This window comes from Dunckerocampus dactyliophorus, chromosome 1 (assembly GCF_027744805.1).
Source record: "Dunckerocampus dactyliophorus isolate RoL2022-P2 chromosome 1, RoL_Ddac_1.1, whole genome shotgun sequence".
NCBI classification, from domain to species: domain Eukaryota; kingdom Metazoa; phylum Chordata; class Actinopteri; order Syngnathiformes; family Syngnathidae; genus Dunckerocampus; species Dunckerocampus dactyliophorus.
In genome coordinates, this window is record NC_072819.1 from 22286412 (window position 1) to 22303168 (window position 16757).

The following is a 16757-nucleotide window of genomic DNA, read 5'->3' on the forward strand; positions in this document are numbered from 1 at the left end:
TCCAGCCAACAATACAACCTTTAGTTGAATTATCTTGAGTAGTTGTGGTAAATTGCGCAGGAATAAACCTGGCTAGCAGCGCACGCTAATAGCCACATGTTCGCTTCGTTGCTTGCTAGCGTCACTTTTGGACCGTGTTGTGTAGTTTATTTGAATGATTTGACTTGTATATAGCATGTTTGTGGTCTCTTAGATTTATTAGAGGGTTTGCTAGCTAGCCTCCATGTTTGGTCTGTACTTGGTGGTTCTGCCATTAGCGGGAGAATAAGCATATAATCATATGATAAGAGGAGCACGTACAAAAATAAGGCCTTGTGAGAGATATAATGACAGTGTTACACAGCCACTCATTTCTGCAGGAGGCTGATTTTTAAAGCCGCACTTTGACCTTGTGGTCGGGTGGAGGACGGGGGGGGGGTGGATGCCAGCGCTATCTTTGCCTCTTTTTAAATTGGAGGAGGCAGAGGTCGCCAACTGTTTGACCTCAGGAGGTACTTGTCGAAGAGGAAGTTGACATTTAGGCAAGGGATCAGGTGTTGAAAACACAAAAGGAAGGACTGCGCTTGGGGCGCTTGCTTTTTCTTCTCCTACGCTGGTCGCCATGCGAGGGATGACGTCATTGGTAAGTGCTACAATCTTTTGGTGATGCCAAGATAGTCATTCACAGCTGTGCAAATTTGCTGACCTGGTCAAGAAATTCTTATTTTTCTCCAAAAATAAGACGTTTTCACCGTAAATTGGTAATCATTTATAAATGGGTGACAATACAGGTAAAATGTACAGCACCATTTTTACATGTTCAAATCTTTATACGTCACTGAAAATGTTTTTTTCTCATGTATCGAGATTTTGCAGTTTGTTCGGAGGTCCTTGAACGCACCATAGTTGCTGTCAGAGGCAAAAGTGACTACACCTTGACTCTGATTCCATCTGTTCATCAATCATCTTACGTTATTATTGTACGAAAACGGAGACGGTGGATAAACATTGAGGAACCATTTTGGGCAAAATCTTCACACAAAAACCAATTAATACAAAAACCGGGACGTACCAAAACCGAGGTTAATAGTTTGATCCCGGTGAGAAAGGACGCCACTATTTTGCTGTGTATTTTTTGCATTACTTGAGGATCGGTGTGTGAAAAGAAAGTGTCCCACATGGCTGCGTATGGTTTGAACGTAACATGACAGTGAAATGTAAATGTTTATTACACAGAAAATAACATTTCCAAAACTGCAGTGGACGAACAGAAACATGAACAAAAAAAAGCTTTCATTGTCAGCGACATCGGATTGACAGACTTGTGGTTTGCTTTGAATTGGACGCGTGTTAGCGTCCAATCCAGCTGTGTTGTCTTTCAAAACGCTAACATTTTGACTCCTGTAATGCACACGACCGCAGCAATGATGTAAGCATTTTTTTTCTTTATATGCGTGTTTTCTTTGAGGTCAGTTGTTCTTGGAGGGGGAAAAGATATACATATTTATTTTTGTCTTTTCACTTAAAAAAACTAAATTTGAATGCAACGGGAGCCGCAAGAGCCCAACAGAACCGAGCCGCTTTGGCACCATGCAAACCGGCAAGCAAGCTTACGTCTTTGAGTGTCTTCTAGCATCCTTTTCTTGTCATTTTAAATGCACATTTGTACATAAAAAGCTCATTGTCGCAGAACCACACTGACAGTAATAGGTTGAAAGCGCACAGGGTTATTAAAGCGCTATGTTCTGACATCCTCTTTTATCATAATGGTAAAAAAAAAAAACAACAAGAGGCGCTACATTTAGAAGGCAAGGTGCTAGCTTAGACGCCATGATAAGTGCACCAGTGTGCTTTAGACTGCCCACAATAAAAGGCCACTCTGAAATGTGCAGTTTTGTTTTATTGTGGGGGGGTTAGGGTTACCGATCACCCACACGACGCCACACACGCTGTCTTCCATCTGCCCTGGACAGCGTACACCAGGATTCATCCGTGAAGAGTTAATCTCATTAAAAATGGGAGCAAAAACAAAAGTGTTGCGTTTATATTTTTTGTTGAGCGTATATATATATATATATATATATATATTTTAAAGAGCACCGCTAATGGCGATCCCTACAAATGAACAGATATCATTTGTGCTTTTTTCCAACTCAAAAAACACTCATATAAACAACTTAGGTGTGTAACACAGTACAGTTGTCCCTCGTTTATAGTGGTTCATTGGTTCCAGACCCGACGACGATAAATTAATTTCAGGGATATTCAAAATAATATGTTAAAAATAGAATATTTATATAGTGGTCATAGTAGTTAGAGCATAGAAAACCTGTTTCTGACTTTCTAAATACAGTTTTTAACATTATTAGAGCCCTGTAGACATGAAATAACCTATAGTCACCTTTACTACGGACGTCCGGTATTGGCGTTTTAGCCGATATCCGATATGCTGATATTGTCCAACTCTCATTTTTCAGTACCGATTTGCGATTGGCTGGCGACTAGTCCAGGGTGTACCCCGCATGTCGCCCGAAGTCAGCTGGGATAGGCTCCAGCATGCCCCCGCGACCCTAAAGAGGAGAAGCGGTATAGAAAATGGATGGATGGATGGATTTCAACCGATACCGATATTTGTAACATCACATATCTCCTGTCGTGGAATTAACGCCGCCGCCACGAGTCGCTGCATTTCAAGCAGCTCTGTTTGTTTATTCAAGCACATTTTTACGTGCCATGAGAGCGATGTCCCGCATCGGTGTGATTCCCTGTTTACCCATTGAGGTAAAGAAGCCGTATCGAGGCAGCAGAGCCGGGGCTAAGCTGGAAGTCATGCGGTTAGCAAGGAAGTGGAGATTCAACTTCTATTATCATGGGAAACGTGAATTCACCACGATCGTGGCAAGAACGTCAAGTCCTTCAGGGAGTGCAGCTTATTTGTGCTTCACTGAATGGCTAACAGCTAGCGTCCCAGATGCTAACGTGACTTCAGGACAGCCAGAGCGGACAAGGACACAAGAGCCTGTGAAAGCACAAACGAGGTGGTCTTGCACTGTATGTATGTTAACAAACTGTGGTGTCATCCTGGGCATGTGAACATTAAAATGCACATCTACACAGCATTTAAAGCATTTGTTTTTCATTATCGGGAAAAAACACATGCCGATATCTACTGATATCACATTTTTATGCCAATATCAGGCCGATAATATCGGTGGGCCAATAATATTGGTAGGCCGATATTATCGGACATCCCTAACCTTTACACTGCTATTATTCTTTGCTGCGGGCACTCAAGACGGCCACTAGCGGCAAGCTAGTGAGCTAAGCTTTTTGGTGTCATTACTGCTGCCGAGTGACCAGAATACTACATAGCACTTGTATTTTGATATGTTTTGACTCATAATAGACCATACAGTCTCCCATGAAACAGCAATCATTTATGAATTAATTAATTTCTGAAAAACTGCAATATAGGGAGGGAACCATAATCAAACCGCAATATTGAGTGGGACGACTATGCCTTTATTGATTTTGTGTCATAACTCCTCCATTGTATTCACTAAAGACCGCACATTAAGCAAGGAAAATGTCTGGTAAGGAGAATCTGTGCGGTGTGCTAGCTTGGTTTTTAGCTCGTATTCCTCTGGGACTTCCTCGCCTTTGTTTATGTTCTCGACGGTGCTTGCAAGCACTTTTGAAACACTGAAGGATGCATTGTACAGGGTACATTTTGTACATTGAAGATGCTAAAAGCCATCCAGTGTAGATCAATATATGCTAAGCTATCTGAACTAATCTTAGCTTTCTGTTATAGCTGACAAAGCAAATTAGTGTCATACCTAATAATATCCATCCATATTCTATGCCGCTTATCCTCACTATCCTCACCAGCCAATCACGATGCACAATTAAAAATCTATTTATTTTATTTCTACAATATGCTGAGGGACAATAAAAAAACGATTTGTGGGCTGCAAATGACCCCTGGGTTGAAATTTGGACACCCCCTGGCATAAGCAAAAGAACAAGAGTCGCTACAATTAGAACGCGAGGTGCTAGCTTATGGCCGACAAGTCCTTCACTCAGTTTGACTTCAGAGTAACTCATTCATATTCTAAATAATATTTTTGACATAATAATCAAAAATCAAAAGTGGTCTTGTCATCTGTAAGTCAAATGTTTATTTACAATTACTAATATACTACAAATTAGCATGCTTAGGCTAACCCAACCACAACAACATGTGCTTTGAGACTACGTTGGTTGAACTACTATTCTGATTTAGCGCCATGAGAGAGTCAAAATATTAGAAACAGTACAAACATAAACATATTTGTCCTCTGCCGTCACTTTGTTTGCATGCAGCTGCAATGTAAAAATGTCAAATTCTAAACACTAACCTTCTAACTCAAACGCTGCATTTAAACCTTAAACAGCACTCTCACCGTCCAACATGCAAGAGAGTACAACAATCCTGTGGCATTCCAAGAAAAACAGATTCCTCGCTCTCTCCGCTTCCTGGCCATGTTTTTATTGGATAAACCACCATAGCGCTAAAAGTGAAAATACTCCGTATGCATGCGAACATGCTGCTCCTCTGCATACCAGCATTTGCATTTGAAAAGAAGGGATATTTTTCAGAAAATGAAAAAAAAATAAGGGAAATTGTGGTCTTTCCACGAGCACCCAAGAAAGATTATTTTACTGGCATGCTTTTATTTTGAAGGACCGGATGCGTAATGCCGATGTTGCCCGTGTGTTGCTGAGCTGACCGAAAGCTGAGCTGCAGAACCAGAGAGGAGGGTTTTTTTTCATGAAAGTTAAAAAATACAGGAAACTTTCCTGGGGAAAACGGGAGGGTTCACAGGTCGTCTGTGAACTACAGTATTGGGACAGTGACAGGAAGTCGCAGCTAGAACTACTTCCTCTTCAGGGGGGACTTTGTCCAAGATTTTGGATCCTGTTCTAGTTCTTCCGCACAAAACTCCTCCAAACGTGCCTTATGGGGTTCGGGTGTTCCCACAAAGCAAAAATTGTCACAACGTTGAACTGCTATAAATATTCAGCATGGAGTTAAAATGTGAGAAATGATTAAAGCAGCTGTCAGTCACGGCCGCAGGATTCAAACCCACGCACACAAGCTCACATGTGGCGGAGTTAAAAGGATCCACGGGGCCGGCTTTGGGTCTTTTGATAGATACCATCTCCTCTATCGGCCTATCAGGCCTCAGAGTCCAGTGTGGTGATGTCATCGTCTATTGTGCCCCCCCCCAAACATCCACTCACCCTTTTCTACTCAGACCTTCTCGGTGCGTGGAACAAAAGACGCGTACATCTTCACATCACGCCACTGGAGACGTGTTCTAGATACTTTCGTTGCGCGCTAGCATGGCACACACGCCACACCGCATTGTTGTTGTCATGCAACACACACCATCGTGTCCTACTTTGACGTGGAAGCTCAGAAGAAGAAGAATACACACAGGAAGTTCACATTGTGTTATGGTATCAACAGCGCTTCACTTCTTTTTTCACTTGTGTGGTGGTCAGAAATGTTACGGCATTGATGTTTGTCGTTAAAGTTAAGTGTGGATTGTTTCTATGTTGTAATGTGAACGGCGGGTAACTTCTTTTTACACTTGTATGACGTTTAGAAATGAATAGCTGGGAATTTGCATTAATTAGGGTTAAAACTTTATTGTTTTGGGCCCTTGTTATTAACAGTGCTCAACTTCTTTTTACACTTTTGTGACAGAAATGTCAACAAGTGACGTGAATTTGTGTCATGCCTTCGTCATTAACACTAAGACTGAGGGTCTTATTGTTTTTGTGTCTTATTGTTGTTATCAGTGGTTAACTTGGTTAACTAATATGACCTGCTCTGTATTAAATATAAAATCCATATGTGAAAGAAGGAAAAACAGGGTCGACTCGGGCGAACCAGGAAGTTGAGTTGGTGTTATTTCCTGTCATTATGTGCATGAATAACATTCGCATGCTGCTTTTTCCCAAATATAGTAATCGTCGTTCTCTTTGCCCCACCACCCAGTTTTTTTTATTTTAAATCTCTCATCCCTCTTCCTCGCAGCAGCCAGAAATTCCCATAATCATTTCCAGCTGTGAACGCCACATGAAAGACGTGAAGCGCTTGCCGTAATTGGCTGCTGAAAGGAGAGGAGGGGGGAGATTCTCCAAAGACAGCAGGAGTGGGGGGAGGGTGGCAAAGAAGACTGGAGATGTGAGGAGGAGGAGGAGGGAGACGAAGGTCCCCCCCCCCCATCCTCGTCCAAGGTCTCACGTTATCATCTGTCCTGCCTTTTGTCTCTTGGCCAAAATAACCCCCCCACCCCGCACCGTCGTCCTCGCTATGCTCCATAGATCTTCATTTTGGAATTGATTTGGAGACTTGGGAAGGTCCTTGGAGAAAAGACGAAAGTGTTGAGTGGAAAAAGAAGACAAGCAGTAAAAACAGCAAACGGTGTTTTTGCAATAAATCCTCACGTCTTTTATACGCATTACTCCTTTATTTCTTCTTCCATGCGTCTTTCATTCGCACCTGGCTTCCCACTCACATTGCTGTTGTTTCATCCTCGAAATCAGGGGTGTCCAAACTTTTTCCAGCGAGGGCCACATATTGAAAAATGAAAAGATGCAAGGGCCACTTCTATATTTTGTAAAGCAACACATGTACAGTAGATATGCTGAGAGTTTACATATATTTCAAGAACAAACTGAATCTCAGCTTTATGAAAAAGCCTGTCTTTACTTTTTCCCTTTTTTCCCCATTTGTGCTTTTTTTTTTATTTTCGAAATATTTCAATGTTCTCCTTAAATAATCTTTATGTAGTTACCTCTCGTAATACTATGACTTTATTCCCATAAAATTATAATTATAACTTTTTCCCCAACCTAATTTTCCCTTTATTTTGTTTTGTTTCTCATATTAGGACTTAAAAAAAACATATTTAACTTTATGCTACAAAAATTGCATTATTTTTCCTTGACTTTATTCTCGTAAAATTGTGACTTTTTTTCTTGTTATTTTTTCTTAATAGTTTGACTTTATTCTCATAAAATGACAGTTGTTTTTTTCCCATTTCCATTTGTGCTGTTTAAACGTTCCAACTATTTCAACATTTTCTTGTAAATTTCCTTCTTGTAATTATGACTTTATTCACATAATATTTTGGGTGTAATTCTCGTAACGATACAACTTTTTCCACAACCTAATATTCCAAAAATCACAACTTTATCCGTTGTTTGGTTTATTTTTCATTGGTTTTAATGTTGAGAAATGTGGGAGGAGTCGGCAGTGTTAAGGAGGAATAAGAAGAACAAGTAGTAGAGGACTAAACAAATAAAAAATGGTGTGGTGGTGTGACTGCTTCTTAGCATTCACACAAGAAAACATGGGTGCAGACTAGGGGTGTCACAAGGCACATACGGGACGATGCACGATATCGGGTCTACAAGAACAAGACGAGACGAGATAAGAAAAGTACAATGAACAAATATAAAAAATATGTGACAATATATTGCAATCTACTAATTAAATTTCGACTACGTTCCACTCTTCTGTGCTCTGTGTGTGTGAAACACCCACCGAGACAGAGAGACTGTGTGACTGACAAAAGGGCTCACCCGTTCATGCCGTTGTTCTATGGAACAAACACGCCAAGGTGCTGAAACCAATGCACAGAGTCAACTTTCCTCCCGCCCGTTTGGAGGCGAGAGGCGAGGACACCAGACATGCATGCACATGGCAATATATTGCGGCAAAATTATCAAGTTCATTTTCATTTATTGTGTGATTAATTCGTTCATTTATTATTATCCCAGGCCTAGCGCCCGCAAGAGATTTTTCTGAATGACAAATCTTTCATTTCGTGAGATCTTGTGACACTACTATTGCAGACATCATCAGGTGCGCCTGTCCCACGCACGCTCTTATATCACCGGTTGTTGTTCGTTGTTTTTTGGGGCTGTGTTGCACTTTGCACTTTTTGTAGCCGTAAAAAAAAGTACCGCACAAATAAATCTTTATGTACATAAAAGCTTAAGCCGAGAGCTTGTTGCTTAGATTGATGTTGCGTGTGCACATGGTGTGCAGATGTTTGTGTGAGGAGATGATGTTGCTGATACAGTTCATGCTGATTTCTTGTTTTTCCGTGCAGATAGAGTAAAAGCCGGTATACAGCTGCAACGCTGAGGAGGAAACAGTACATCTGTGAAAGGATGATAATTAGCCGCATTCCTCTCGCGTGCGCTTTAGCTTGCTGACAAACACATGAAAGGCTGCTTTTAAATCATCACTTCATGCCCATAAATGCACTAGACTACCTCATGGTTCACCACAGGGTTCCACATCACGTTTGACCACCCTGAAAAGTTTTGACGTTAAAAAGTCGCTGTCCGAGATTGTGAAACTTGCACGCAGGTTGCAGTGGAAAGGCTCACAAAATACAAAACACTTCCAGCTGATCGACCAGAAACTTTACAAGACTTCAAGCCTGTTTGGACAATTGTATGCTTTCAACTTTGTGGAAACACTTGCAGGAACGTCTGGTAACTCACAAAGGGATGAGTTTGGTGTGAAAGAACTGTGTCAGAACTGTGTCACATGGAACACTTCCATCACTACACTTCAATAAGCGGTGACAGGTTCAGAGGAGGCATGGTGTACGGAAATAAGTACTCTGTGTACTTTGTGTACTGAGTGTGCACATTTTCACAGTAAAGTACAAGTAATAAAAGCAATAAAATTTGAAAACAAATAATAACCTAAAATAAATACTAATATTTGTCCATTATACTATACTATTATAAATATATTTTCTGTATGATTTCAATGGTTTTTGTATGAATCCAATCGTAGTAAAAATTTGCTGAATTTGCAGATTTCCTAATCAAAGTCAAGGCAGAAACAAAAGGTGAGGCCACTGTGAGCGTGGCTTCTCGGCTTATTGTGAAGCCCCTCCTACTGTCTGAGTGCCCACTAGTTGGCTCGTGGCGCCTGCTAGTTTGTGTTTGTCACATGTCCCCAATAATATGATGTTGCAGAAACATTTATTATAGGCCGTGACTTCCTACATCCAGTGTAATGTCTTTAATGTAATTGTGACGTCATTGTTCTCGCTAATCAGACAATAAAATACACAGAAATGTTATACGGGAGGCACTTGCTGTACCGCTGCTTCCTGAAAGCGTGGGAGTGTGTGTGATCTGGAAGGTGCAAATCAAATTCATTCAATATACTGTATATTTATGCTTTGCTGAATGAATAAATTAATTTGACTGCCAAAATGGACGATTATATAGCCAAGCTCACCAGGAGGTGATCAGACTTTTACAACAAAGTATCTGAACTTTCCTTGGAGAAGGAAAGGCTGCATGTACTTCATATACAAATAAAAGGTGAGAACACAAATGTTTTTCAGTTTATAGAAAAATTTAAATAAATGGGTTGAAGAAGCATCTGAAAACATTTTTAAAATATTTTTTTAACCAAATAAATTTTTCTCCTCTTATTTTGGTTATCTTCCAAAGAAGTCAGTGCCTCACCAGCCATGAACCTCACAACACGTCACTGTCAAGAAGTATACTTACACTGTACAGTATAGTGTAAGTATAGCTTAATTTCCTGAGTGGGCACATTTTGACAGTGCACTTACCAAAAATGAGGATCGCAACATTTACCCACTTAATTTTCTTATTCTCTCCTTTTTAATGGTGAATTGCAACCACTCACTATTTGGATCACCGCATAAAATATGTGCCAGCTGTTTCCCCCCCTTCTCCGTTGTACAATAATTAAAGATGACCTTGTTATGACTGTTTTTTGTTTATGGTAGTCCCTCCCTTTCCACAACATAGCCAAGATGGCGACAACTGAAGGTGGTAAGTGTCCAGCACTGCACACCGTTTTGAGTGGAACATCTGGCTACTGACAGTTTACTGCATTTTGCTGTACTTCTCTGTGTGAATGTACTTATGCACTCACAAGACCTTGGCTGTGTCTCAAATGGAATACTTTTGTCGGTACACTTCCGTCAGTAAGTGCACTGTGTACTCTGTGTACAGAAATAAGTACACTGCGTACACTGTGTACTTGGTTCCTGAGTGGGCACATTTTGCAAATTGAGACACAGCTTTACACCACAACAAGCACTCCAACCCTAAAATGCTAACATGTCAGTGATCATTGACCCCGATGTAATTTGTACACGCAACCTTCTGATCTGGAGTCAGACGTGCTATTGTTGTGGCACAAGGTCCTTGAGGCTATCATGTACCTTTGGAAAAAACTGGATCTTCAACTTGACATCATAAATGGATCACAAATCCCACAAATCTTGTAGAAAGTCCTCCCAGAAGATTAGTTGTCATGTGGGTTCAGCGAAACACCCCATGAGGCGGTTGTCCCACTATTTTAGTCACTTGAACATGCACGGTGTTTGGATGTAAAGTTGATGTTAGCATGTCCTGCTAATTAGATTTTGCGTAAAGGACACAGGAGTGGTCATGGCAATGCCATCAGCGCAGGTGGTTAATCCACATGCACGTAGCCACACATGATCCTGTAGATCCCATATGATAGCCCCACCACTGTCCCGCCACTGACAACCGAATCAGAGTCAGCCAAGATGCTTCTGAGTGATAACGAAGGCGAGCTGGTGGGACATGACAGGCACGTCTGGCCAAGGCATGTCCAATGCTTGCTGATTATTTCAAACAAGAAAACTCCTGTTAAGATATAATAGCCACATTTGGGGAAACTGGAAGGCTATTTCAAGGAAAAACTCTTAAATGTCCATGTGATGGTCGCTACATGCCTGGCCGACTTCAATGTAGTGGTCAAAGGTGAGGTGGAAGGGCTCAGTCTGCTTGTCTTCTCTGGAGGAGGGAGTCTTTTGTGTGTGTGTGTGTGTGTTAGTCTCTGTGCTTGTCAAAAAACACTTTGTCACTTGACCCCTCAGAACCCATTTAAGTGTCTCTGTTAACCCCTGAACCTGGTCCACAACCCCAAAGGCCGTCTGGTGCCTCCTTCTCTCACCACCTTTCCTTGTCTCTTCTGCGATTTTGACTTTCAACAATGCAACCATAGAATAAACTAGAATTCCACTCAGCAGACGCAGCAGCCATATGATCCAAAATATCCATCTGCTGGATCTGGTGGCTCACGACCCCACTTGTCCCCGATGCGTGTAGACCTTTATCTGTGTAACGGATGCCAGCTGATGCAGCTGTGCAAGAGTATGTTGGTAAACCTTAAGCCCTGAGCTTTAAGAGTTGCACTGGACATCGAGTTGAGAGTCCGGACTTTTAGCTTAATGGTTATCAGTCTCGATTCTCATTCTGTGGACCTGAGTGGAAAGCGGGAATGCTTGAAACAGTTCTCCTTCAACCCGTCCACCGCCTTTCTACAATGTTTAATAGAAATTGTGTCGTTTTTGCGTAATCCTGCAAGCTAACAGATCCTAACCTGTGGTGTTCGTCCTCTCGTTTCCTCTCCCCTCTCCTTGCCTCCTTATCCTGGCTGGTGGTGATGTATTCATTTTTATTAACTGTATATTTTTGGTGTCTGAACAAGAATGGCTGCTTTTGTAGCTCACTGTGGGTTGTAACAAGTAGTTTCTTGCCGTGAGGTGTTTGGACAAGTGCAGGCATTTGGGCCCATGGATCTGAGTGTGTTATTGGACATTGCTGTGACAACAGCAAGACCCTCGGTTGGGATGTAACCTTGTGACACACTGGAGGGTGGGGTGTCTTCAGTACAGACCCACTAGCTTTATTAAAGAGCATCCTTTGGGAAGGTCTCACCTTGCATCTCTTCTTCTTCCAGGTGTCCGCCACAGATGATGACCGCGGATCCTTCGGCGCTGTGTCCTATGCCCTGACTTCCAGCTCTGGTGGGGCGCCACCCTCTCATTTCACCATTAACAAAGAGACTGGGCAGCTGTGCACCGGCACCACTTTGGACCGCGACGATGGACTGGACAAGTTTGACTTGACAGTCACTGCAACAGATGGGGTGAGAAGAAGTTTGGATGTCTAAATGACTCAAAATACTTCTTGTAAACCACAGCAGACCTCTGAGGAGACCAAAGAGACAAAGGTTGGCCTGGTGGGTGTGTGTCGCTTCTTGTGATCAAAGCTGTAGGCTGGAGACAAATGAAAAGAGATAAACGACCAATAAATGTCATCAAAAAGACATGTGGGCAGAAACAGAAACTAGGGAAATGTAGGGATGCATTCAAAGAGGAAATAGGATATATTGTTGGGAGTAATACTGCAATTACTTTTCATATGTCCAATGGAGAATGTATTTTTCTTAGGGATGTGATGGTACATGTATTCATAATCAGATATTCTAGTACGGAATATCTGGTACAACCGAAACGTCAAAATAAAACCTGGGCCGATGTAATTAAGTCATGAAATAATACTTAATACGAGCAGGATCTGAGAAAAACTAATGGGCAGCGTCTGCACTCAAGTATGCATCAGATTCTTTGGATTTGTTCTTTGCAAGGAACAAATCCTCCAGATAAGAACACTTTGGTGAAATCTTCATGAAAGAGGTCATAAGTAGGATTTGAAAATGTGTTCTGAAGTGCTGGTGAATGAGGACCAATTTAAACTTTATTGGTCTTGTAAAGCAAAGCCTGCAAATGCAGCCTAATGTGCAGCAAACTGGTCTCCTTCATGACATGCGACTGATTGGCCGCAGGTTTTATTTGGGGATTCTGTCAACTGGAGACACTTTTCTGGCATAGATTGCTGACATGCAATTGCAGCGTTGTTGCTCAAGCTGAAAACAAGTGGACTGCCGTCTGCATGCATGAAATAGGAGGCATAGGAGGATATTCTTTCACCGCAATCGTTCTTTCATGATCCTCCTCCCTGATTCTAGATAAGTTTTTTAATATTGGCGCGGCCCTGCTTGCTCAGCTCAAATCCTTTCTTCTGCCTTTTAAGGGAGGTCTGAGCTCAGCGGCCCGTGTCAGGGTGTCGGTGGCAGACATCAATGACAACCGGCCCTCCTTCTACCCGGTTCTATACACAGTCAGCCTCAGTGCTCACAGCGCCCCCGGCACCTCCGTCGTCAAGGTAACAGCCAATGATCCGGACGCCGGGGAAAACGGCCGGTTGACGTACCGCACAGTGGCTGGGGGAGGTTCTGGCTTCTTTACCCTCAACAAAGACACAGGTACACTCTTTTTTTTTTGCACCATTCAAAGTTGTGAAGGGTACCAGACCGGGGTTCCAAACCTTACTACCAGAGAACTGTACTGCTTGGTGGATGTTATCCCAATAATGTCACCTTCTGAAGAGTCATCATGTTTGTGGTCCACAGGCGTGATATCGCTCTCGCGCTCACTCCATGGAAAAGCCAACTCGGTCATCTCCATGGTGATATCGGCCCAGGACGGTGGCGGTCTGACAGCACCGGTCAACGCCAGGGTGAACGTGAGCGTGGTGGGGGGCTCAGTGTCCTCCCCCATGTTTGAGCAGGAACAATATTTCTTTACCGTCTCCGAGGAAGTCCTGAGGGGGACGGCGGTCGGCATGGTCCGCGCCACAACAAAGACGGGTCAGGAGACATGACTTTCAACTTTTAGTTTGGTCTCATGCGTTCTTCTCTAATCGTCTTTATCTCATTACTCCAGCTGCTTCGAAAGACATCTTCTACTCCATCTCCTCCGGAGATCCTGATGGTTACTTCACAGTAGACAGTGCATCCGGAACCATCCGCACCGCTCTTCCTCTGGACCACGAGACCTGCTCCAGACTTGACCTGGAGATTCAGGCACGCTTTGGCTCCCCTCCTGCCTTCGGGACCAGCCGTGTACACATAACCATCTCTGATGTCAACGATAACGCCCCCATCTTCCTACCTTCTTCGTCTGAGTCCCTCCTCCTGCCTGAGATCACCAAGATGGGCACCGTTATCTACCACATTCAGGCCTCAGACAAGGATTCTGGTCATAATGGTCAGCTCAGCTTTGACCTGGTGTCTGCTGGGGTTGCAGGCAGCAGCGGCCAGAGGACGTTTGGCGTGGACAGAGGCAGCGGGGAGGTGCGACTGATTGGGGGTCTGTCGTATGAAAGTGTCCCTCGCTACGACCTTCAGGTGGTGGCCAAAGATGGCGGAGCACCTCAGCTGAGTGCCACCTTCACACTAGTGGTTCACATCCAGGCACAGGACGCTCAAGGCCCCCACTTTGACACACTGACGTACCGCGTGGAATTAAAAGAGAACATGCCTCTCAACACGCGCTTCCTGCAGGTGCGAGCACTCAACAGAGAGTCATCTGGGAATGGAGGAAGCACTTCCTCCTCGTCCTCCATGTCCTACCGCCTTAGGCCCGACGGGGATACCGCCGGCTTTGGCATCATGCCAGATAGCGGTTGGCTGTTCGTGCGGAGCTCTCTGGACCGCGAGGTCAAGGACATGTACCTGCTGACGGTCCTGGCTACCTCGGGTCAGGGAGGGGCAGGAAGAACCGGCAGCGCCACAGTCAGAGTGACGGTGACGGACGAGAACGACAACTCCCCCAGGCTCAGCCAGGACAGGGTGTTCCTGGCGGTCCGGGAGAACCTGCTAGCAGGGACAGGCTTCGGTAGGGTGTCTGCGACAGACCGAGATGCGGGGCCAAACGCTCGACTCGCATACAGGCTACTGCACGCTGACAGACATTTCCAAGTCAACTCCCAGACAGGTGAAGATGGATGCTGAAAACACACTCCAGGTACTCTATGTTGTCATCACAGTTGTGGATCTTCTCTTGCAGGGGAGATCAGTACTCGCCTTGCCCTGGACAGGGAGCAGCAGTCCAGCTACCAGCTTGTTGTGGTGGTGCAGGACGGGGGCACGCCTCCACGCAGCGCCACCGGCACCGCTCACATCACCGTGCTGGACGACAATGACCACACCCCAACCTTCACACACGCCCGGCCAGACAGGGAGCTTATCTTTCATGTAAGAGGGTTCAAATTCTGCTTGTATTAGTTGTATATCTCTGTCTCCTAAAAGAAATGTTTGATTCTTTATTGTAGGTGAAGGAGGGGCTTTCCTCTGGGACCGTTTTAGGAACCGTGTCGGCTAAAGACCCTGATGAGGGAGAAAACGGTACCATCTACTACTCCCTATCAGGTAAGACTTACACCTACATTGCATATACACGAGTCTCCTAATTTGTGTCTGCAATGTAATTATGAGCTCAAGATGTTGCTTTTTGTAACAAAATTTCCTGCATGTTATACACGTACAGGAAATTGGACAGTAGGTGACTTAATAACATGATATAAAACACTTACACAATATAAAAGACTAAATAACACAATATCATTCTCATTGTCAACATAAGTATAATTAAAGTTGTGAGCAGTCCTCCCCCCAACCTGGGGTTCAAGCAAATAAGTGAACTTTTTTGTCATATCTTGTTACCACTGGGTGAGGCTGTGGCTAATTCAGGAATTGACCAATGCAGAAATTCAGGGTGTCATCCTCATTTTACACACCAATTATGACGATCCTTGTGGAGCTCAGTTATTAACGGTTACAGTTTTGTGGGGAATCTTCAGACTGACCATCAAGGTTTGCTGCCATGCCCCCCCCTCCCACATCCTATGATGTAGGCTAGGTTATCGTCTGTCTGTCTAGTATTCGTGATTTTGGTTTGGGCTCATTTGGTGAAAGTCCCCTTTAATTGTGTCATCCTAACTGTCATTTCTGCTGCATCCTCTCAAGGCTCCAGAGCCGAGCGCTTCGCCTTAAACCCAGCCAACGGGGAGCTTCGAACGGCAGCCCCTCTGAGATGGACGGAGAGGGCCGAGTACGCCTTGACCGTGACCGCCGCTGACCACGGAGTGCCGAGCCTCAGCTCCACCTGCCAGCTGCGGATACAAGTAATCACACATCTGTTGTCTCTGCAAAAAACACAGCCAGCGTCACTGCTGCCGCCTTTTTATAGTCTTTGCTGCTTCTGTTGTCAAAAGAATTGGAGAAGGAGGTCAATATGAGAAGCCTAACATCTCCAATCTCAGGAGTGTTTCCTGCCATGCAGGTTAGTAGAGTAACCAGAACCTGAGGTGAGGAACCCCAAGCTACAGGAGGCGGGGGCTGGTCTGGACTGAGTTATTGTGGTGAACTTCCAGCTGAAGGGTCAATCCCACACATCAACACACAATATCTGCTTTTCAGCCTTCTGGCACGCAGCCATTTAGACACAGCGGGACGATTAGCTGGGAGCAGTTTTTTGCTAATCTCAGGAGAAGGTGGCCGGGGGTGGCAGGGTTGTCTTGGATTCCCACCCCCCACCGTCTACCCTGCTGATGCGACAGAGGGATTAGACAGAGGAGAAACAGGCACCTCGCAATCAGACGCTCCCAGATGACATGTGATGAGAGCCAGCTGCAGCGCATAGCTCCGAGGGAGAAGGGAAAACGGTAGTAAGCACAGGCGCTCCGTATACTCAACAAGCCAGTCATACGCTAATGACACATTCAAACCCGTCAGGTCTCACATCAGACACACGGTTGTTATTGTAGCATACACTCTCTCTTCGGAAAAGCCGAGAAAAAGTAGTCTTGTAACATATGGTGCAATCTTTCCATCCACTTGACCTTATAGCTACTATTAGAGCATATTTGCGTTTTTGCCCAAAATTTATGTTGCATATACAGTATCATCAAGAACTGGCACATGCCCTGTGCCATACATTGTGGTTGTCTTTGACCATGCATATTGCTTTATGACAGGAGTGTCCAAACAT

The 16757-nt window shown here is 44.0% G+C and overlaps 1 protein-coding gene across 1 annotated transcript in view; it reads left to right on the forward strand.

Annotated features, from left to right (window-relative positions):
* The window catches only part of LOC129185771 (protocadherin-16-like), a 70598-nt gene that overhangs the window by 41605 nt on the left and 12236 nt on the right, over positions 1 to 16757 (forward strand). Inside the window, exons 5-11 of the mRNA XM_054783224.1 lie at positions 11822 to 12010; positions 12958 to 13189; positions 13337 to 13573; positions 13650 to 14702; positions 14775 to 14962; positions 15040 to 15136; positions 15734 to 15891. Coding sequence (XP_054639199.1) covers positions 11822 to 12010; positions 12958 to 13189; positions 13337 to 13573; positions 13650 to 14702; positions 14775 to 14962; positions 15040 to 15136; positions 15734 to 15891 — 2154 coding nt within the window. The remainder of the gene's footprint in view (positions 1 to 11821; positions 12011 to 12957; positions 13190 to 13336; positions 13574 to 13649; positions 14703 to 14774; positions 14963 to 15039; positions 15137 to 15733; positions 15892 to 16757) is intronic.